This window comes from Neomonachus schauinslandi, chromosome 13 (genome assembly GCF_002201575.2).
Source record: "Neomonachus schauinslandi chromosome 13, ASM220157v2, whole genome shotgun sequence".
NCBI lineage: Eukaryota > Metazoa > Chordata > Mammalia > Carnivora > Phocidae > Neomonachus > Neomonachus schauinslandi.
The window spans coordinates 89,570,442-89,594,165 of record NC_058415.1 but is presented as its reverse complement, the minus strand read 5'-3'; the positions used below and the strand labels follow the sequence as shown (position 1 = coordinate 89,594,165).

The following is a 23,724-nucleotide window of genomic DNA, read 5'->3' as shown; positions in this document are numbered from 1 at the left end:
TTCCTTCCTTCCTTCCTTCCTTCCTTCCTTCCTTCCTTCCTTCCTTCCTTCCACTGATCTGGTTGGACAGTGGGTGCCAATGAAATCATTAGCCAAAATCATCAAGAACTTAAGGGCAAAATGAAGGTGGAAGACGCTGGGGTGCCTTCATGGTATTGAAGGGTCAGGTCGCGCTGGGCTCTGTTAAATAACATATGAGTTGAATTCTCGCCATCTTGGCAGAGCCAAACGCTGATGGGATCAAGGTTAAGTCTGAGCACAGTACACTTGTCTCACCAAACACCACTCAGTATCAGTGACCCGTCTTCACCTTGACTGGCCACCGGCGCTGGGGGGCCCAAGGCTCTCATAAGCAAACTGGCCTCTTGGATTTGGGGGAAGATACTTTGAAAAGGGATTCAGATTCCTTTCATTTTTCTTTTGCTCGAAGTGAACACAGGCAAACCCCTCTTCCTAGAATATTGTTATTATCGACAACTGGAGATAAAATCTCCTACCCCTAAAGATATGCTTGGTAACAGCTCATGCTATGCGGAGCAGTGATGAATAAGAAAGGGCCTTCTAGCAAGTTTTTGAAAATGTCTCTCTCTCAGAACCCCCAAATGGAAGTTACAGCATTAAGTAAATAAATAAAATAAGTGGGCAATCTCGTGGTGACATTTTCATTAGCCCACTCTCTTTCTGTCTCATTAGCCTTCGCTGGGGGGAGGAAGGATTGTTTTAATTAGCAGGGTTGAGAAGTCTTGCCTGGGTTGCTTCCCCTCCTGCTGTTCTCAGGATTACCCTGTCAGCTTATAAATACAATACAAATCATTACAGCCCACAAAACCACCTCAGAAGGCTGCAGAAGAAAAGGGATCCACCTGAGTCCATGTTAAGTGTCTTTGAACAATGCTCTATTTCTAAGCATTCAAGTATAATTCAAGCGTAATATTGGGCTTTATCAAACAGCTCAATATCCTGTCACAGAAAAGCCCTTTCTAGTTTGGGACTGGCCATGTGTTCCCTCTTTTTTCCCTTTGTGCTCCGGGCTGCCCAGGCAGAACGCACATCTGACAGTGGAACCATGGCTCCCATGCCCCCATTTGGATTTACTTGTTAAATGCTCAAATTGAAAGGCAGACCAGAAACAATCTCCCAAGCCCCCAACAAGTTCCCATATGTATTTCCACTGCTCTTAGGCACTTGGAGTTTTGAAAACACACTCATTATTGACATTAATTGTGTTTCAATGAGGGGCGCCTGGCTGACTCAGTTGGTAGAGCATGTGACTCTTGATCTCAGGGTCATGAGTGCGAGCCCCACATTGGGTGTAGAGATGACTTAAAAAAATAAAATCTTTAATTGTGTTTTAGTGATACAAAGTTCTGTGCATAGATATTTTGCTTCTCCACAAGGTTGAACTGTGGGCTCACAGCTGTCACCCACCTGCACACAAAGCTTTGTGCTCCTTCGTGGAGAACACCCTGTCCTTAAATCTTAAAATGAAAGTGCCTCAAGTTTGAATTGAAAAATAAATTTAGAAGTCCACAGAAATGCCAAGTTTACAATTTACTAGGAAACGGTCTCCCAGATACTCCTTAAACCATTTATTCATTCACTCATTCGACAAACCTTTATCGAGCACCTACTTTATGCCAAGTATTGTAGGCACTGGGGATAAAAAGATGACTGAGGCCTGGTTCCTGCCCACAAGAAACCCACAAGAACAGACATTATAATACGTATGCTAAAAGCAATGACAGCAAGGCACACGGGCTATTACAGAGGCAAAGAGGTAGGCACATAAAACATCTCCGAGCAGGGGTAGGGTCAGGAAAGGCTATAATCACCCCTTTTTTGCAGACAGGGAACTGAGGATTGAGGAGGTAAAATCAGTTCCCTGAGGCCATGTGGATGGAAAGTGGCAGAAGGAGGGTCAGGAGGCAGATAGGTCCAAGTCTAAAGCTCACGGCACAGGTGGGACAGGCTGCCAGCAAGATGGTGCAGCTGACGGACGGTGTTTCTCAAATGTGGATTCAGAGCCATGCACCTCTTCGCATCCCTCAGATTCTCTGTGCACCTGTTGCTTAGGGATCTCATCCACTCTGTCCCCACAAACACACCTTCCTTCCTTATATCACCTTTCCTCCCTCAGCTAAATTCAGGCTCACCTGTATTATGTCTTGCTCCCTGATTTTCTTTTAAAGAACTAGAAATTCTAATAAACAAACCCAGGCTAAGGTGTCTGTTACTGGACTCTGTTTCTGATAGGAAGTCAGTGGTTTTTTGAATTCCTATTCCCTTGTAGGCAATGTGTTATTTTTCTCTGTCTGATTTCAAGATTTTCTCTGGTTCTTAGCAATTTGACTATATTGTGCATAGGTGTGGTTTTCTTATTTTTTAAAAAATACTTTAAAAAAGAAGCCTGAATATAATCTATAAATATATGTCTTTGTATAAATCTGGGGAAGTTGTGATCATTATTTCTTCAATTACACATACGTTAGATCTTTTGATATAGTCTCCTAGGTCCCTGAGGATCTGCCTGCTTTTTTCCATCTATTTTCTCTATTCCCCAGTTGGATAATTTCTACTGATATAGTCAAGTTCACTGACTCTTCTGTTATCGAGACTCTGATGTGGAGCTCATTCAATGAATTTTTTTGTTTCGGATATTTTCACTTCTATAGTTTCCATTTGGTTCTTGTTGGTTCTTTTTCCTATCTTTTCATGTATTATGAATATATTTTCCTCTACATCTTGAGCATAGTTATCATTACCACTTCAAATTCTTGACTATAAATTCCAAATATGAGCAATCTATGAGGTTTGTCTCGATTAAGTGTCTTTTCACTTGACAGTGAGTCATGTTTTCCTATTTCTGTGTGTTAAGTACTTTGAAATATACTCTAGACATTGCGACTCTGCATTAGGTTGTATTCCTCCTAGGAATTTTTTGTTCTGTTTTGTTTTGTTTACAAGTGGCTAACTTGACTGAACTCAAACCAAAAATTCTGTCTTCTGTGATGGGCAGTAGCTCAAATCCAAGTTCACTTATTTTAGCCTTGGTTGAACTTTTAAAAGTCTGTCCCACCCATATGTGGTTCGGGGATCTTCCAGAGACTTGGGCAGAGTTATGTACTGAATTTGGACTTCTCTTCTCTGGTTCTCTCTTTTCCTGGATTCTTCCTTCATTTCCCTAGTGACTGTGGTTTGCTCAAACTCCATCTTCTGGTTCTTCAACCACAGGTTGAATAGAACCACAGGTTTCTATCCAAATTCTAGACACCGTGTGCAGCACTGATGGTAGCCTGGCATTTCACTAAAAACCATTTTCCAAATGAGAGAAGCACTTCCTGCTTTTCTCTTCTTCCATGGGTCAGCATCTTCTTCTGGCTTCTGTATCCACCTATGTTCATTCCCTTCCCAGAGCCTTTGGGTAGTTGGGGTTTTGGGTGGGGGGGGGTTGGTTGGTTGGTTGGTTGGTTGGTTTTTTAAATCTTATCCAGAGTTTATAGATGTTCCCTCTGGGAGGGTTGGTCTGAGAGGAGCTTACTCACCATGACCAGAGGAGGAGCAAATATTCTGTTGTGTAAAATGGCTTAATATGGTGCCTCCCCCTCTGGACATATTCACGGAATTCCCAGCTGCCTCAAATAAGAGGAGGGATTCTGTTGAGATTTTCTAGTACCTTAGGAGTCTGGTAGGAAGAATTAGGACAGAAGGGTTTTTCTTCAGATCACAAGGAAGTGGTTTCCAGTTCATAGGGTAGCTCTAGTCATTGGGAAAAAATGGAAACATTCTTTGTTATATTTAACTTATAGGTAGATGCTAAGGTAGCTTCTAAAACTTTTTTTTTTTTAAAGATCAACATTACTATCCTTAAGCTATGTTTGGAAGGCTCCTAGTAGCACATCATGAGATGTAATGCTTACAAAATCTTAGGAAGGAGAAATGAGGAGATTGGCTCAAAATGGTGAACTGAGGACAGATGTCTACCTTCCCACCCTCCCAAAATACCATGAAAAAACAAAGAAAGTATTTTTCAAAAGGAAAAAGTCCAATATAGTGTAAGAAAACAAGAAAGCGCTCCATTAGTGAACCAGAAACTTTGAGAAATTTCCAAATGATCCAGATCAGACAGGACCAGACATATAGAAAGGCAAAACCAGAGGAAATGACCACTAGAACTCTGTGTAGGAGAGGACTGCTATGGAACCAGGGAGTTTTCAGGAAAATGCCAAGTCCAGATCAAACACACAGAAAAGGGGAGTGGCTCTGGGGCAATAGTCAGGGACTGAGATGCTTGCTTTTGGAGCAATCAGGTTGGCTCAGCCTCTCTCCTTCCTGCATTACTCCATAAGCCCCCTAATCGATCTCCCCACGGCCACCCTGGGCACTCCAACCTATGCTCTGTAGCCAGCGGGTCTTTCCAATGCCAATCTGACTGTGTCCCTCTGCTGCCAGTCCTAACCCCTGCTTAACGGCCTTCACTGACTTCCGTTACTCTTGGGCTACAGGTCAAACTCCCTGAGTGGCCTCTGCTAAGGACCTGCATGATCCCTGCCTCACACCATTCTCTCGCATCCCCACATCCCAGCCACTCTGGCCTTATTTCAGTGCCTTGAATCCCCATACTCTCTCCACAATAGGCTTTTTGCACATGCTCTCCTTATGTGGCTGGAATGCCGTTGTCCTTCCCCTTCACCCCACCCCAAAACCTGTCCCATACACACACATTCTTCCCCTGGTTAATTCAAATCCCAGCTCAGTCTTCATTTTATCCAAGTAGACTTCCGTGGCCCCCCACCCACGTGAAGCCTCCCGGTTGCCCCAGAAGCTTCTCCTCCTTGGCTCTCACCATACTTGAAGTCTCACACTTATTCATGATGTTTTGATTAATGCTCATCTGCCCAATTAGACTGGAAGGCTCCAGAGAGTAATGATCATGTCAAATTTTGTTCATTGATCTTTCTCTAATGCCTAGCCCAGTGCCAGGCATGTATATTGGAAATTCAGTAAATACTAAGGTATCTGTTGCCTAAAACAGAAGATGGATGAATGCATGGATGGATGGGTGAGCAGATGGAGGGATGGTTGGATGGATAAATAGATCTGTGGAAGATAAAAAGGAGCATGCTGTGGAATCTGCCCTCCAAGAGTATTGTATAGATGGTTGGTGACCCAAGTTAGTTATGCTTACGCATTAAATACCAACAAGGCAAAAGTACCATAGATGACACAAGAACATATGTGATTGCTTATCCTATGAGTGGTCCACACCCCATGGAGGGGGACCACGGAACTCTAAATGTTTGCCGTATCCACAGCCCTCATCAGGACGGCAGCCTCAAGTCCAACATGAAGGATGCCTCTCTACAGATAGCCCCATTATCCTTACCACAACTCATGGACCAAGGACCAGGACCCAAGCCCAAAGCAGTCACCTGTCAATGTCCTAACCCCAAGTACCTCAACGTGTGACCTGATCTGGCCATAGGGTCATTTCAAAGGTAATTCATGAGAATGAGGTCTTAATGGAGTGGAGTGGGCCCCCAGTGCAATAGGACTGGTGTCCCTATTAAAAGGGGAAATATGGACATAAATACATATGCAGGGAGAATGCCATGTGAATATGGACATGGCCATCTACAAGCCAGAGAGGGAGGCTCGCGGTAGATCCTTCTCTCCCAGCCCTCAGAAGGAGCCAGCCCTGCCAACACCTTGATCTTGGACTTCTAGCTTCCAGGCCTGGGAGGCAACAAACTGATTTTAAGCCGCCCACATTGTGGTCATTTGTTACAGCAGCCCTATCCAACTCAAGCAGAGGGCAAAATCACCAGCCCCTAGAACGACCAGAGCAGTCCTGATGGGGCAGGTGCATGGGGGCGGGGCAGCACAGGGAGAGCTGGGGGCCAGAGAGAGAATGGGTGGCTGCAGAAAAGCAGCCCATTCGCATTGGGAAGGAAGCAGTGAACGGGCTGGAAGGGGAATCTTATCTCAGGAAAGAAAAACCTCTTACACCCAAATAGGGGAATCAGGCTGCTCGTGCCCAGGGAAGGCAGTCCTGAGTTGCCCAAAGCTGGCCGAGGCTGGCCCAAGTGCGGCTTGAAATGTATTCTCCCCAGCCTGGAAATAACTCGACCGTGGGCTTTTTGCACTGATAAATTCATTATGTTATTAGGTGGCGTCTTCTTTATATTTGGATTAATAACCATATAATGATCACCTGGGCTGATTTAGATGGGTGTCATTTTAAGAAATTATGGTTCCGATCCATCTTCTCTTTCCCCATTGCCTCGGCCCTCCCTGAATTATTCCTGAGGAAGAAACCAATTAATAGTCGCTTGGCTGGGGCGATGCAGCCGTACAATGTAACAATGCCTAATGGAGTTTTAATTTCCCCACGGTGAGTCAATATTTGCTTTAAGAAAGAAAAATGTCACCATAAACCACTGCCCCAAATGAATTTGGTAGCACAGAGGGTGAGAGAGTCTTCTTTTTTAGGTAAACAGTGATGGAAAGTGGATGGGGAGGTGGGGGGGCTTTCACTCTTCACAAATCGGGTTGCTTATGGTCTTTGCTGCTCCTTCCTACGATGGTGGTTATTAAATATTTTGCTTTGCAAATGCAGAGAACTGTCAGGGACTCACCCATAGTTTAAAGGGCCTGAAACAAAGTCATTATAATATAGAAAACGAACAATTTATTCCAGCCTATTAATAACTTGTGGGGAGCAGCGAGGGGAATATAAGAGTAGGCATCCCTCTTTGAAGACATTACGGGCCTTTCTTATTTCCCCCAACTAGGGCGGCGTGTGGAAACCGAATCCTCCTTTCTAAAAAATGGATTCGACTTTTCAGGATCGTGCGAGGAAATAAAGTTCTGCAATCCTCTCTCTCATAATAAGTCTGTCCAAAAATGATGTTGCTCATTCCGTTGAAAGATAGTTTCATTTCCTACTCAAAATTGGTATGAAAAATTTGCCTTGCCAAATGAACATTGTATACTGAACTTGTCAAATCATTTCTCCTGACACAAATAAAAGATAACATTGGGTGGCAGCATGTAAAACAGCTCTGACAAGATAGCAGAGGGAGACAAAGAAATATACATATTTTGATTCTCTCTGTTTTAGAAGCTGGGGTGGGGGGGGTAGGCACCAGCACGATGACTGGCCAGCTTGTGAATGCTTCAGGTAACAATTGAACAAGTCACTTTCATGTAGAGTTTCAATGCTATAATGACCCTGTTTCCAATTAGCCAAAACATGACAAAATTTCAACTTTTATAGCAGCAAAAGCTGCCAGGGAGAAGACCACCTGAGTGACAAGGCTCCTCATTCAAAAGTTTACGGGTGCACCGTGCGGCTGTAATTACTAGTTCTAACACAGTGGGAAATTATTCCTAGCGTGTTTAAAAATAAATAAGGTAAATGATCACCCTTTCATTAGATCTGTACTCATACCATATAAGTGACTTTTTTTTCCTATTAAAATTGTTGATTGAAGGCCGTTAGCTGTTTATCAGCTCAAAATTACATTTCTGCTCTCTTAGGGGCTGCCGACGTTCAGAATCACACTCGGCGCCTAGTTAGGAACAAGAAAAGACTCCTAAAACTGCAATTTCAGGGGGAAAAAAAACACAGGCAAGAAACCCAGATTGCACCTCTGCGTCCCCAAAGGCATCACGCTTCTTTGTTCTGCTAAGAATAATTAACCTCAATCTCAGCTCCGGGTCCCTAGATTGATTATCATAGTCATTTAAATACTGTAATCTCATTTTCAGCACCGGGGTGAGGAGGGGGGAGAGAGAAAGAGAGCGAGGCTGGAGAGAGAAAGAGAGCAAGGCTGGGAGGGAAGAGAAAACAGAATAAATTATCTGACAAAGGGAAGCGGGCCTTTCTGCTCACAGAGCCCATTTCGGATCCTTCCACTTGATTGGAAAAGTTGATGAAGTTTAAATGAAGCAGAATTAGAACCTCAGGCCGCTGAGTATTGACGCGGGCTACGCGAGCGTGTGCAACTCAATAGCCCCCCAGTTTCGGTGGAAAACAAGAGACAGACCTAAATGGTATAATCTTCAATCGAATCTAACATCCACACTGACAAGGCAAGGTAATGAGTTAGGCCAGATCAGGCCTGTTGGTTAAAGAAATTAATCCCTCCCGCCACCCTAGAGGGCTTTGATACCTATTGTGTGGGCCCCTGTCCCAGTCTATCTAAATGCTAACTAACTGGGAGGGTGAGGGCGCCCGGACTGTGCTTTTCATTGCTGGCGCTAATCTGATAACAATTTGCTCTCCCTGATTAGGGAGGCGGGGAGGGGACGGGGTGATGGGTGGGAGCAGAGGAGGGGGCGCCTTCCCTTTGAAAGGGGGAGGCGGTTCTGGTCAGCCTGGATGCCAGTTGTCTCCCAGCCTGCTAGCAGGTAGATGCGCACGTTTAGAATAACCTAAACTCCAGACTTCTGTGCCAAGCAAGGTATCCACGCGTCTTTCCTCTTCGGGCTTGCCTCTTCTTGAAACCACCCGTTCACCCAAAGTGCAGGCTCCTGACCCGCTCTGTCTTCCTCACATTAAGCTTGCTCCAGACTTTCCCTCCAAACACACCCAAGCTTGGGGTGTCCCATTTCTCACCTCGCCTGGCCATTTCTACATCTAAAATGACTTTTCCCTCATCTCAGCTCCGCTGAGTGCTGCCCAGCCCTGAGGCCGCTCCAGGCTGGGGACCCTCTCCTTTTCCTAACCAACTTGGTTAACAGCCTTCTGCGTCTGGGCCACACCCCTGGCCCTTCTGATTTCAGCCTCTTGCAGCCACTTCTAGGTGTGTGCAGGTCCCCAACTAGACTACACACTCCTCGAGAACAGCAAGCACACTCGGGGTGAGGTTGACCCTTCAGATCTACGTAGATTTTTTTTTTAAGATTTTATTTATTTATTTGAGAGAGAGAGAGAGAAGCAGGCTCCCCACTGAGCAGGGAGCCCCATGTGGAGCTCTATCTTAGGAGCCTGAGATCATGACCTGAGCCGAAGGCAAACGCTTAACCCACTGAGCCACTCAGGTGCCCCTGGATCTGTGTAGATTTGATGATGAAGATGAACTGGATTCTTCTTCCCAGGTAATGGACAATGCAGCACAACATGGAAGGACCATGACAAGCTGTGGACTCACAAGGCCACGGCACCAGCCCCTCCTCTGCCATTGACCCTCCGCATGACCTCGGGCATGCTCCTGAGTCTTTCTGAGCTCCAAAGTTCGATGACCTCGCAGAGTTGAGATCCTGTCTGAAGGAGGCTGGCGCTTGGTGGGTACTCAACAAACAGTGCCGTCCATGGCCACCAAGTTCTTCTAATCTGTGCAGTGGTTATGACCACAGGCCGTGGTGGAGTCAGAGCCCGGGCTCGAAGCCTGGCGCCTCCTCTGCATTGGCTGGATGACCGTGGGCAACGTGCGTGACCTCTTTAAGCCTCAGCGTCCCCGTCTGTAAAATGGAAGGCCAGCATTCCCGTCTCTTAGGACTGTTGCAGAGACTTCGAGAAGATGATGCCTGAGAAGGGCTCTGTGGAGGGAGCCTGGTATCAGCTGGTACTGTGGTGGGGGGGGGTCACTGCTGGCCAAATGTGGCTGCAGCCAGGAGCTTCCTGGGAACCCAGACCCCAGGCCTCAGCGTCCTCCCACTCCCGCTCCGGAGAAGTCAGGCCCACGAGCATCCTGCCAGGAGACTCAGGGAGGATCTGCGGAAAGAAGCAAGCAGCTGCCTAAGAAAAGATGGAGCTTTCGGAAATGCCAGACAGACGCTTTCCTCTTAGAAGGGGAGTTTTTTAAAAGACTTGCTCAAACCTCGAATGTATGCCCACTGGGTGCCTCCAGAGTGAGCAAAATCTTCCGTTACAGTTTATAAAGTTTTCGGAGGCAGCCGCGAAGCCCAGCACTCGCTCCTGGGGGACCCTTGGTAGCCCTCCAGCAGGTTCCCTCAAAGGACTCGTGCAAATTCAGAGCCTGACAGACTGGGGGCGGGGGGGCTTGTTTAACTTGCAGAAAGTAAACAAATCATAGTTGCTAACCCCAGCCATCGCGGAGTCCAGATGTGAAGCCTGGTAGGGGACTCGGAGGATAGCGGAGAGCGCCCCCTGGCTGCCTCAAGTCAAACCACAGCACCCCGGCGGGGCTCCCCACCTTGTTTGGCCTGTGACCCCCTGAGTGCAGGGAGGGGGGAGCTGACACGGCGGCCCTGCTGTGGACTCTCAGCCCTCTGTGCTCTGCCTCGTTTATCCACTCACTTTGGCCCCGCTGGTCTCACGGCCCAGCTGCAGGCCCTGCCCAGCCTCCCTTCAGGACTTCTTCCCTGACGCTTCACTGCAGCCTCCAGAGTTCCAACCGCCTCCTTGCCATCGAGGCACTAAACCTCTTATTTTGCCTGGAATGGTCTACACTCATGGCCCACCCACGGACACACGCACACTCTGCCCCCAGCACCTCTTAACTGACCGCCTCTTCCCAGTTCTGAAGGTCGGGCTACCATGTCACGTCCTCAGAGTAGACCTCCCCTAGCCTCCTGGTTGACCCCCTTTAGCGCCCTCGCCTCCCTGCGATGCTTCTCTGTAGGTCTGGGATAGTTGCCTTATTGTCTGTCTTCAGCAGGTCTTGCAAGCTGCCCATAGACAGAAACGAAGGCTCTCCTGCCCGCCAAGGTACCCTCAAGGCCCAGCTATGGACTGGCACGTACCCGCCCATCCATAAACATTTTGCAAATGGTCAAATAAACAAATGAAAGGTCAGCTTAGGGTAATTCTCAGAGAAGCCACTCAGGTGTGTAGGACCGAGGCTGAGACCCTCCCAAGGTTTCAGGGTCAACAAGAGACTGAGCGTTCGTCACTGTGGTCCTGGGGCTTGTGTGCCTGGTGCAGTGCTTACAGAATGAACGCATGACCCGTAACCAGAACCATGGACTCTCAGATCTGGTCGTCTGCACATTCCTACCCCAGGCCGCTTTCAACATGCCACGCCTTTTCCTAGAAAGCTGCACACACACACACCCGCCGTCAAAGTTGGATTTACCCTGAAGTTAATGAAACTTTAGCTTCAGAGCTGCTTCCTTGCACGTGGCCCCATCCAAGGCCTTGGACGTAATTTCCAACACTATTTATCTGTTCCTTAAAGAGGGATCTCAAAAGGGCATCAGCTGCAGGCCATACAAAACCTGGACCCACCTCTCCCTAGCCCCCCAGCTCCCTACACACACTTACCAACCCTTGTGTGACGATTCGGCTCCAGCCGCTCAAGCCTGAGACATTCCCTTGCCTCCCCTCCCCAGGTGCTGCCCTCGGCACTAAGCCAGGATCCCCTCCAGAGGATGGCTGTCCCTGCATGGATCCCACTTAGCTGTTTGTTTTTCTGGCTGTTTCTGCTTACTAGATTATAAGCTCTTGGAGGGCATCGCCTATCTCCAGGTCGGTTTACCCCCACATCCTGGGTGCCTAGCTCTGAGCCTGGTGCACCATAGGTGCTCAAAAGTATCTCTCAATTCAAGCACTGAGTAAATGGAGGTATCTCCTGCTTCTTTCCTCATAGTGAACACAGGATCCTACAGTTGTTCGTTCTTAATGAGGACGCCTTGCCCATTTCAGACTCTGTGCCTTTGCTCAGGCCAGCCCTGTTCCGGGTGCCCCTCCTGTCCCGGCACACCCTGGCACCCAGCCCGGCCCACAGCCCCGGCCCAGATGCACAAGCTCTGATATATGGCCCCTCTTGCCTCCCCTCACCTCTCCTTCGCCTTTAGTAACTTTTATTATTGGTTGTGGTGTGCAAAGTCTGGTTCTCCCCTCACCAGACCATAAACTTCTTGGAAACGAATCCTCAAACTTCTTATGTTTTCACCAGCGCCCTGCAGACAGTAGGGGCTTACTAAATTTTTGCTCAGTGGTTGATGGGCCTGTTAACAGTCTCAGATACACACTAAAAAATAAGCCAATAAACAAGCAAACAAACCAATAAATAAGCAAGCCAACCTCTGTCCTGAAAGACCCACTGGGGGGCGGAGGGGGGATATGAATGCAATTCTACATAATGGGAACATTAAGATGGCATTTGACTGCGGCAAGACAAACTCACTACTGTCCAGTTAGGTTGCCCGACAAAGCTGCCAACAAATTTTCTAATTCCCTCAACTGAAATGTGATAGCCTGAAGATCCCCTCTCTCGGGGCGCCTGGCTGGTTCAGTCGGTGGAGCAGGCGACTCTTGATCTCAGGGTTGTAGGTTCGAGCCCCACGTTGGGTATAGAGATGACTTAACAATAACATTTTATAAAACAATCACCTCTCAGTGTCTCGTTGGGCGGCCCCACTGCTGTGGGGGGCTGTGGCATCCAAGCTCACTAGGGCTTTTTCTCTGGTACTGTGTCGTAGCTTTGACGTGATGCTGGGCCACATGGCCAAGGTGTGGCCTTTCACTGATGCTGGGCCCTGGATTCCAAGACTTTCTGAATCTCCACTTTCATTCCTCTGCACCAACACAAAAGATTTTGATCCAGGCAAGGAAATGTGTCATGTATGCTTCTGGGTTCATTGGTCTCCCAGATATGTACAGTTTGGATCGTATAAAAGGTCAAAAGTCCTTCTTTTGGGCTCATTATGTGTTCTCTACAATGGTTTTGGCCGGCCGCTGTCCCCACCTCCCCATGTGGTATGCATGTTGACCCCTCTGCTCATTGACCCCCTGTGAGTCAGTTTCTTAACCAAACGCTGATGTGCCTTTAAATTATTGGGTGGAAAAATACAGCTGTTTTCTTTATAAAGCACATTTATTTGCTTCCCTGAAATGCTGTACTTCGTGCCACAGTGAGCATAAGGGCTATGCTATGACGGGGCTCTGGCCCACCGTGAGCTTAATTTCGGGTTACCAGATCAGTTCTGTTTAAAATCCTAAATGAGTTTATGCTGAGAAAAACCCAGTCAAACCAAACCCTAGGAAGGTGGTGCGCCAGGGAAACAAAGCTTGGGTGGTAGTCCATGGGTGCTCAACAAACCGGCCCCCATGCCAGTTAGTTTATCTGATGAATTATTGAGCCACGCTGCATGAATTGTTGGAAATGCTTTTTATTTTTTTTAACTACCATGGGTGACGCTGGAGATAGACAGGCCCCAGACAAAAGCCAGCAAACGTTTGGAAGCTGTCACTGAGGGAAAGGGGGGGATTTAAAATTGTCATAAAATGGGGCACCTGGATGGCTCAGTTGGTTGAGCATCCAACTCTTGATTTTGGCTCAGGTCATGATCTCAGGGTTGTAAGATCGAGCCCCACATCCAGCTCCACACTTGGCATGGAGCCTGCTTAAGATTCTCTCTCTCCTTCTCCCTCTGTCCACCCTTCCCCCCCGCCCTGCTCATGCTCTCGCTCCCTCTCTCCAAAAATAAATGAATAAATAAAATGAAATTGCCATAAATGTGTAGGAGGGGAAACAAAAGCAAACAAGGGAGAGAGAAGCAATTATAATAGAACAGTCCCATTTCTACAGTCTTTGTATTGGGTTTCAAGAGCCCTTGGACCATGCGGGAGCTCACCGTGAATTCTCCAGGTGGTCGTTCTCCGATTCAGGGTTCCTCAGCCTCAGCACTGTTGACATTTGGGACCAGATGCTTCCCTGCTGCGGGGGTTGGAGGTGCAGGAGAGGATGTTGAACAGCATCACTAACTTTTGCTCACTCGATGCCCGTAGCACCCCCAGCCCAGTGGTGATAACCAAGAAGGCCTCCAGACATGACCAGATGTTCCTTGGGGAGCAGAAGCACCTCCTGCCTCAGTTGAGAAGCCCTGGTCTGATTCCAGAAGGTTACTATGTGTTCCGTAAAATAGCATCTCATCTAAATCAGCCTTCGTTGTGTCCTTGACAAGTCGGCAAGGTAGGTATCAGCACCCATACTTTACGGAGAAGGAAACTGAGGCTCAGAATTTAAGCCACTTGCCCAAGCACCCTCAAGAGAGCTAGAAACCACATTGTTCTCACCCTCAGCCAGGGCGCACAGTTGCAAGAAATTTGAGACGAGGTGGATGACGGTATTTTTCTTTTATGGAGGTAGAGTTGACGTATAATATCATATCGGTTTCAGGCGTACAACATAGTGATTTGACAATTATATACACTACGAAATTCTCACCATGGCAAGTGTGGTTACCATCTGTGGGAGACACTATTTTTCAACAAGAGCACGAAGGGGGAACAAAGCAGCACTTGGGCGGATTTGTCTCATAAATTTATTTTGTAAGTTCGGATTTACAACACGTACTTAAAAGTCGATGGATGAGAACACGAAGGTTGTTTTGAGGAACACAAATATTTGGAATCTGAATAATGGAAAAGTAACAAAAGTGGGCACACCTGCGCCCAGCATACCTGTCCTCTCACTGTCAGCTGCTATCACCCATTTTACAGACAGGAAACTGAGGCTCAAAGGTAAGGAACGTTCCCAAGAAAGTGCCCGAGACAGAGCTCACCCTTGGATCTGCTTGGATCCCAAGGCTGCCGTCCAGGGGGTGGCATATCTGCCTGGTTATGACTACATTTGTGTGTGGGTGTGTGATTGTAGGAGAACAAAACCTACAGCCCGGCATTGTGTTAACAGTCCTCATTGACTCAGGAGCTTGAAAGGAGAGTCAGGGAGCAATTTCATGGAGAGTTGAATTGTTACCAGTGAAACAAATGCTCTCATTTTTTTTTTTTTTTTTTTACAAATACAAAAGTCGGATAAGAAGCACACAACATTTACAATATACGCTAAAACCAACCACAACGCAGTGTGATTGAGACTGTGTTGTGCATTCACTTGCTTTGGCCTGACCAGCCAGAAGGTTCTGAAGCAGGAGCAATGGGTCTGAGTTTGAACGGAGCCCAGTTCCCAGGGGCCATGGCAGAGCTGTGCACACCATCCCGCACGAACGGATTTGCCCAGCCTGAGAGTCCAGAATGATCTGTGCTTGGTTACAATCTTCCCTGTCCGTGACACATTCACCGTGGTGCCAGCACAAACACAGAACTGATAGCCCCCAAACTAGTCAACTTCATCGCTAATGAGTTGGTGGTCCCTGGTGCAAGCATTTCATATAGAACACATTTAACTGAGCTTCCTTTTCATTATACTTTTTAAACAGTTAAAGATACATTTTCTCAAGAAGAGTGTGACCAAGACATTTTGTGGGAACCCTAGTCCTTCCAGAGACCACTGAACAGCTTGAAAACCACTGCAATAGAAAACAGGGATTGGAAATTTTGTCCACAGGACCAGTTGTAAATCAAGAACACCTTGTCTTTCGAATAAAGGAGAAGCGGCCTGAATTATACAATGAACAACACTTGAGCCTAGAAGATTCTGGAAGGTGCTGGAAGCGACTGCTGACTTGCTCACCATGGATTCAGAATTCTTCCTAAGGGACTGGCCTTCAACCACATTGCAGTGTTCTGAGAGCCACATAATCAGAAGGTGGATGGGTTCATATCTGAGGAACCCCAATTCCGAGGGTTTATTTGCATTAACATTTCAGAGCCAAAGCACCCCTTCTCCAGAGGGACGGAGGAAGGTGGGCTCCTCCATCGGGGCAGCCACTCCAGGGGATGGTGAAAAGCCTACGAGGGAGCAACTTGGCTTTCTGAAAGGGCCGGATGCTGAGCAAGATTAGTTCACTGCTTCAGCCTCTGCTCACCAAATGGTGTGACTGGGCACCAGAAGGGGGGAGGCTTTGATTTAAAAAGAAGAAAAATGTACAAAGGACCAAGAGAGGGAGAAACCCATGGCTTTCCCTGGAGAAATGAACCCTACCTCTGGCTAGTCGAGAGGGGCCCTTAGAATGGGCAGCTCAGTCCTTCATCCCCCTCGTAACATTTTCTTTTCTCCTGCTACATTGTAATGGAACGGAGAAGGATCTGAGCAATCAGAGGTATATTCTCTTCAACAGATAAAACCCAGTGTAACATTTTCATATTTTACTCAAACGTAATAAAAATACTGACCCACGCTGGGATATTTGTACAACTGTGTGTTTGTCTGCCTGCCTTCTTTGCGATTGTCTCGAGGCCTTTATGTTCACCAGCATCAATATTTATTAGAGATGCTAAGCCATTAGTGGGCATGGTGTGGTTGCCTAATTTTGTGGAGCATCCGATTTGAACACACTGGCTCTAAATAAGTGCTTCCTCGTGATGATAATGATAATGATCCCAGCAGCAGCACCTAGTCTCGAAAAACCAGAACTCCATTTGAGGTGGAAACTGTTGAACGCTTAGGATCTAAGGAGGGTGAAATCATTTGGCCCCAGAGGGCTGAATTTTTCCTAGTCTGCCCCGATCAGAATCTAACTCTCCACGCTTCAAGGTCCAGTTCCAGGTCTGTTCCTTCATAAAGCGCACGGAGTCCTGCTCAGGCCTTCCTTCCCCTAAATCTGGACCCTCTGGCTGGTGCACTGCCCTTGAAGCTTGCAAGGGGTGACCCATAGCATTGCTTATCCTATTACGCATGTGTGTGTCTATGTGTGTGTCTGTGCGCAACGGTAAGAGCTAATTTCCTGAGAGCTTGCTTTAAGGCAGGTGCCGTGCTAAGCAATATATACATACACACTCCATCTCCCCAGCTAAACAGTTAACTCCTTGTGGCTTGTGGGCAGGGTGACGGCTGCGATCTGAACTTGTTTCTATGCACCGCCCACCCCCACCTCCCAAGAGAGCTTAGGATGGTGCTGGGCACATAGAAAACATTCAATAAACACTTCTTGGCTGTCAACAAATCCCGGGAAATGAGTAGAGCTCACACTGGAAGGAATGTTGAGGTAAATGATATTGGAATCATTCTGAGGTGAACATTTTTCGACTGCCTGCCGTATAGAAGTAACCAATCTGGGTTGTCATTAATTAATTGGTTATGTAACGTGGCCAGAAGAGCACAGGGCTGGAAGTCAGGAGACATGAATCTCATCCCACTTCTGTGACCAGGTCAGAGGGCACCTTGAATGAGTCTCTTCCTCTCCCCGGGCCTTAACATCCTCAAAAAAAAAAAAAAAAAAAAAAAAAATGGACTGGATGTCTGTAAGCCTCCTTTCAGCCCCAAATGATGTGATTTTACGACTCTATTTCACAAATGCATGCACTTCTTATTTGTGACACAAACCCCCACAGAAAAACAAAGTCAGTGATAAATTATGAAAAAAAAATCAGGTGCCATGATCATGTGCACTTTCTAAGGGTGCTCAATTCACTAAATTCCACCCCTGTATATTGCCTGCCTCTCCAGGGTGATGGAGGATTCAAGGCTGTCAGGGGAGCAAACCAGGCAGTCTCTCCCCTATAATTGTATTGACAGGATATCAGCTGAGTTCCGATGGCAGGCAGGGTGCACCCTGACAGCTTCTTTGAAGGAGCCTTGAAGGCTATTGTAGCAGGATCCTATGTTGAGTCACAGAATTCTGGGGGAATGGGAATCAAGCAGAAAGAAGCTTGGTTCTTTCTCTAATTTTATTCTTCCCAGAGAGTCACATTTGAAGGAAAACTGGCTAACTGCACGTCACTTTATACAATAGAGTAGAAGCCCTTTCTAATGGAAAATATTTACCTCTTTTTGCGGCCACATAAAACACCCAGTTGACTCGATCAGTCCCACTAATAACCAGTGGGCTTGATTTTAAATGAGGCAAGGAGTTGTTGAGCATTTGTAGATAAAATACCTGCTTGGATGTCTGAGTTTTTCACTTTTCACTTGGTTACTGTGTGGCTTCTTGCAGACACATTCTTGAGTAACTGATGTGTATATGTCCTGGTAAATTCCATGGGTGTGAAATAGCAGTGTTGGGTTTGTTCAGACGGTGTGTCTGCATTTTAAATTAAACAAATCCTGATCCTCTTCACTGGAGAAAACAATTTGAGCAACAACCCCCCCCCACCACCACCACCACAGGGTGGAATCAATGACTATTTCTAAGGTGGTAGATTTTTCCATATAGATGCAACCTGCAGGTTCAGACTTAGACAAGACCAAAATATACTTCATCCTCATCCTCTTAAAGACACCCTTGGGAGAGGGCACTCCCACCTCTGCCACACACGAGAAGGTGCACACTCACATGGGGGTCTGGAAACGTGGGCTTGTGCCCCAGGATACCACAGTGAAGAAATCCACAAGCTGAGCATCAACAGAATCCCAACGACATATTAAAAAAATAATTTTTTTAAGGCTCCACTATCTTGAATGCTTTCCAATCTTTTTTGCTTTAAAGCCGAAAATCCCAAAGTGTTTCCATAATTTAAATTTCATTTAAATACAGGAAGCTGTTTGGAGTGGGAAAACAATGCTGGGCTGGGAGCCAGTGAACGTAGCTTCTGACCCAGGCTCTGCCACACCCTTGTGCAAAGAGCCCACGACAGATGGCCTCAGTGTACCCATCTGTAAGGAAGGGTCTGGAAAAGGTAACATTCAAGGCTCTGTCTTGCTCTCAATGTCTCTGCAACTTTTAGTTAGGCCAGGTTTTGGTAGAAAATCTTGTAGCGGTGATAAATATTGAAATGGGGACATAATCTTAACTGCTATGGAAAGGAGCTTAGAGCCCATCAATAACCGGAGGGAGGAAAGTAAGGAGGAAAGGCTAGCTGTCCCTGACCCGAGAAGAGCTAAGCACCATCACCAGAGCGTGCCTGGAAGCGGCCCCCTGCTGCTCAGGCTGGGTCACCACCCGGCCAGGGCGGTCCTGCTCTTCCTCTCCTGCCTTGAAGACAGAACCCCCTCTCCCGGCTGTGGGTCAGTCATCTGCACATCTTCCAACCCCGAAGTGTAGGTTCAGGAATTGGGGCATTGAATTCATTCTGGAAGCTGTTCAGCTAGTGCCATCCAGAGGCCAAATATTGTCCTTCTTGATATATAGGGTGAGCAAAAGGAAAGAGGGGAGGTTTTTACTCATACGTGTATAATATACATATAGTATATGTATATGCATGTGTGTATGTGTGTACATATACACATAAAATGTACGTGTATGTGTAATAAACGCATGTATATAGTATGCATATACCTATAGGTCTGTATGTATATATATATGTGTATATGTGTAGACAGTTGACCCCTGGACAAGGCAGACGGTTAGGGGTGCTGACTCCCAACTACTTGAAACTCCACTATAACTTTTTTTTAAGTAAGCTCTACGCCCAATGTGGGGCTTGGACTCACCACCCCAAGATCAAGAGTCGCATGCTCTACTGACTGAGCCAGCCAAGTACCCCACCACTATAACTCTTTACTCCCCCAAAACTTAACTACTATCAGCCTACTGTTGAGCAGAAGCCTTATGGCCAACAGTCGGTTAACACATATTTGGTATGTTATATATACTATACACTGTATTCTTACAATAAAGTGAGCGAGAGGGAAAAAGTGTTATTAAGAAAATCAAAGAAGATGGACATTAAGGAGGGCACATGATGTAATGAGCACTGGGCATTATATAACACTAATGAATCACTGACCTCTACCTCTGAAGCCAATAATACATTATATGTTAATTAATTGAATTTAAATTAAAAATTTTTTAATAAAATAAAACAACAGCAAAAGAAAATCAGAGAAAAAAATTTACATTACTGCAATACAGTATTTATTTTTTTAAATGGGCCAGCATAAGATCAAATCCACATCGTTCAAAGGTCAAACTTATATAGCTTGGGGTGGGCATCCCATGCTGCTAATTTACTGGGGAGAATACGAATAACTCTATAACGCGGTTTATTTTATATGTAAGTAGAATGGAACTGGCCCACTACTACCTGCCTGAGTGAATGCAATGACCTAACATTGGCGGCCGATCAGAGGTGGAGGACTTGATTCTCCCCTCGATCCCAGAATGGTGAGCCCCATCTGCCCCATCTGTCTGCTGAGAGTGGCTCTTCTCACCTAGGTATTAATAAAGGACCTTGTTCCACTTGGTGGGGGGGGGGGGGGTTGCTAAGAAAAGGAGCACATTAAATGGAAGAGTGCTAGTGTGATAAGCCAGGGCCAGGAACAAAGTTTGGGGAAGGCAACAGGATAGAGTGCATGTTTTCATAGGAGTCGTGAACTCAGCTAATTCTAGCATGATGTTAAGAAAGCCCAGGTTCCCTGAACCAAACAAAAACAAAAACAAACAGACAAAAAAACCCCACAAAACAACAACAAAAACCTCTGGGCTTTGATGAGCTCCTGGCGTTCAGATACATTTTTACCGAATCCGTGGTTACCAGCTGGGCCTTGCACTTCTGGCACCCGGGAACTGCGAGCATTTTTGAAAGCACACTGCCCTCCAGTGGCACAGGACAAACTTGCTCCCTGACCAGCTCCCCGAGAGCCAAACCTCAACTTGACTCTTCCTGTGGCCCCGGGAAGGTGTGGCGATGCCACGCCAGCGTTGGGTGATCACCAGTCCCGAAACCTCTGAAGGGAGGGAGTGTGCAATAAATGGGAAGGCGATCTAGTTAAGAAACCGCAGCTCCCTCCCTCCTTCGTGCCTGCGAGTCCCCTAGGGCAGAGAGTTTCGCGCTCTTTTCTCTTCGGGCTGTAATTCTGGATAAGAGTATGATTGGATGGAAATTAACTTGTGGAGTGATGCTTCCAGGAGAGGGACAGACCCTTGCTGCATCGCAGCGTGCATCGTAGCGTGCAGGGGAAAGGGGGCAGGCAGCCGGCACCCCGAGAGGGCTGGCAGCTGGCGAGTAAGGACATAGTGTGGGTGCGTGTTCCCTGTCGGTCACCCTGTGGGTTCGCCGGCGGGATCCCGGGTGAACAACAGCAGCCAATCCTGCGGGCTCACCGCGTGTCAGCCGCTGTGCCAGGGGCCCCTATTCAACCTTCCGCATCACTCCCTCTAATGAGCGCCGTTATCATCCCACTTCGAGGATTAGGAAACTGAGGCGCAGAGAAGCGACGCGCCCTGCCCGGGAGACCGCACAGGGGTCCAGGTCTGTCTGGACCAGAGCGGGAGCTTCCAACACTGCGCTCGGTCCGCTGGGTCCCGTGGGCCGGGGCTTGGCGGTGGAAGCCCCGGCAGCGTGGGTGCCCAGCGAGGGGGCGAGGGGGCGAGCGCCGAGGGGTGGCGGGCGTGGGGGCGGCTCACCTTGACGATGAGCGGATTCTGAAACATGGAATCCCGCACGACTCCCAGCCTCTCGTTCTCCATGCCGGGTCGGATGTCGGCCACTGTCAGGGGCCGCAGCGGGGGCGGGCAGATCTGGCTGACCGTGCGGCACACCGGCTGCTTCTTCTTCCGTCGCCGGGGGTCCTGGCGGGAGCTCTGGGTCTCTGGCATCCTGAGGTTGCGTGCAGGAGGTCCGCGGGCTGGCTGGCTGGGGCGCGCTTCCCTGCGGCGGAGCGGGGCGCAGAGCTCGGAGGGGGCCCCTCCACCAGTCCCGGGACGCACCACCCGGGGCCCCGGGGTGGCCCCAGACGCCCGGCCCCCTCCGGAGCGGGGAGCACCCACCTCGCGCAGCCCCCTTCTCGTAAGGAGCTCTAAAGCCCTATATAAGCCCCTCTGGTTCCTCAGAGCAACTTCTGGGCACCGCCCTGCGGGTTAGGAACGGACAGAAAATCAAGACCACCCCTTGAGGAAGAATGGAACTGTCTGTCTCCATGGCGACGGGACGCCAACGGCGCCCGAGCTGAGGGGCCAGGTTTTCTTTTTTGAAACTACTGGTGGCCACCAAAGTGGACTTGCTTAGAGTTCTCTTAAATATATATGAAAAAAACCAAGAATCGCCACTAGGTTGTGTTAAAAGCAACGGGGCTCTAGAAGGCCATCTACACTTGACTTCCTAGGCAAAGATACCTCCCTCCACCCACCCCACTCCACTCACGGCCCCTTATCATTCTCTTCCCCTCTACACCCCCCCGCCCCCCCCACACACACACACTGGGCTAGGGAGCTAAATTTTTCATGATGAAATAGAGATCTGCATTCCAGGCCTGATGTTACTGCTAATCCACTTGGGTGATCTTGAATCAGTCACTCTTTTGGGTCCTCAGTTTTTCCTCCTGTGAAATGGGTGAGGAGGAGAGTCTAGAGTTGAATGAGATCAGTGGTACCCAACTTTGTGCAACAGAATGGAGGGAAATGGAAAAATACAGATCCACTGACTTAGAATATGGAAGTGGAATCTGGGAATCTGTATTTTTAAAATATCGCCTTCCTCCCCTTTGGACTTTTTTTAAATTTTGAAAAAGTTCTAAACTATAGAATAGTTGAAAACAGAGTACAGTGAAAACCCATATAGATTTCACCTAGGTTCACCATGCACAGACACACGTTGCAGAATCATCTTGAAAGTATCTGTTGATAGCATCATATGTGACCCTAAACTCTTCAGCATGTATCTATCTGCCAAGAACGGGGACATTCTCACATTACTACAGTGTCATTATCATGTCCATGGATCTCAATATGACATAATAGTAGCGCCTGATGTCTGTATGCCAAGTTGGGAATCTGCATGTTTTAAAAGCTTCCCAGGAAATTGGCACAATACTTTTGGAACCACTGGCCTGGATGATCTCTAGTTCCTTCTAGTTCAGCCTTTTGTGGGTTCGTTCACCCCTCATCATCTTCATTCAATGTGCAAATACCCACAAGGCTCTGGGTAAGAGGGTTCACCAAGAGCAAGTTGCACCAACAGCAAACTTGCACTTCAAGGCCTTATAAACCAACAGTGGACAACACCAGTACTGCATTTCTAGAACAGACCAGACAGACTTCCAACTGCTCATCCAAGACTGGAGCAGCTGTTGGGTGGTGATGGTGTGTGATGTGATATGTACTTGTGATTTCTCCAGCCTGCTTTACTTCCAGACTTTCACAGAAATACAGATTGTGCACTTTTTTTTTTAAGATTTTCTTTATTTATTTGACAGAGAAAGACACAGTGAGAGAGGGAACACAAACGGGGAGTGGGAGAGGGAGAAGCAGACTCCCTGCGAAGCAGGGAGCCCGATGCGGGACTCGATCCCGGGACTCCAGGATCATGACCTGAGCCGAAGGCAGTCGCTTAACCAACTGAGCCACCCAGGCGCCCCAGATTGTGCACTTTTAATGAAAACCGCTTGGCAGCTCACACAGAGGAAGTCAGATGGTAGGTGTAGGTGATGTGGGAAACAAAGGCAAAAAAAATTAAATTTCCTTATTACCTACAGCCCACTGACAAGTCCTTGAAACAGGCAGAGTGACATTCCTCTAGGAACTCAGCTGCCTCGATGTTAATATCTTGCTAAGGGCAAAGGGCAATCTTAGCCCAATCCCCAGCATCCTGTAAGTCTACTTCAACATATAAAAATTCCTTTGGGGGTGCCTGGGTGGCTCAGTTGGTTAAGCGACTGCCTTCGGCTCAGGTCATGATCCTGGAGTCCCGGGATCAAGTCCCACATCGGGCTCCCTGCTCAGCAGGGGGTCTGCTTCTCCCTCTGCCCTCTTCCCTCTCGTGCTCTCTGTCTCTCATTCTCTCTCTCTCAAATAAATAAATAAAATCTTTAAAAAAAAATTCCTTTGGAAGCTTCCTTTATCTCTACCCCCCAAGATATGTGTTGGCAGTCATCCCCCAAGCATGTGACCCACCCATATACACCTGAAGGGTCTCATGACTCAAGTTTTATTAGACACTAATAAATGACCTTTTCCTAACAGCAGCTAGCCCCCTCAAGGTCCTGGAAACTTTGCTTCCAAAATTCCCTAGAGACTTACACTAGCCCTAACCCCTCC

The 23,724-nt window shown here is 47.6% G+C and overlaps 1 protein-coding gene across 1 annotated transcript in view; it reads right to left on the bottom strand.

Moving 5' to 3' along the window:
- Positions 1-21,288, bottom strand: part of CFAP77 (cilia and flagella associated protein 77) — a 141,119-nt gene extending 119,831 nt beyond the window's left edge. The window contains exon 1 of the mRNA XM_021691662.1: positions 21,097-21,288. Within this exon, the coding sequence (XP_021547337.1) occupies positions 21,097-21,288 (192 nt within the window). The remainder of the gene's footprint in view (positions 1-21,096) is intronic.
- Between the last annotated feature and the right edge of the window lie 2,436 nt (positions 21,289-23,724).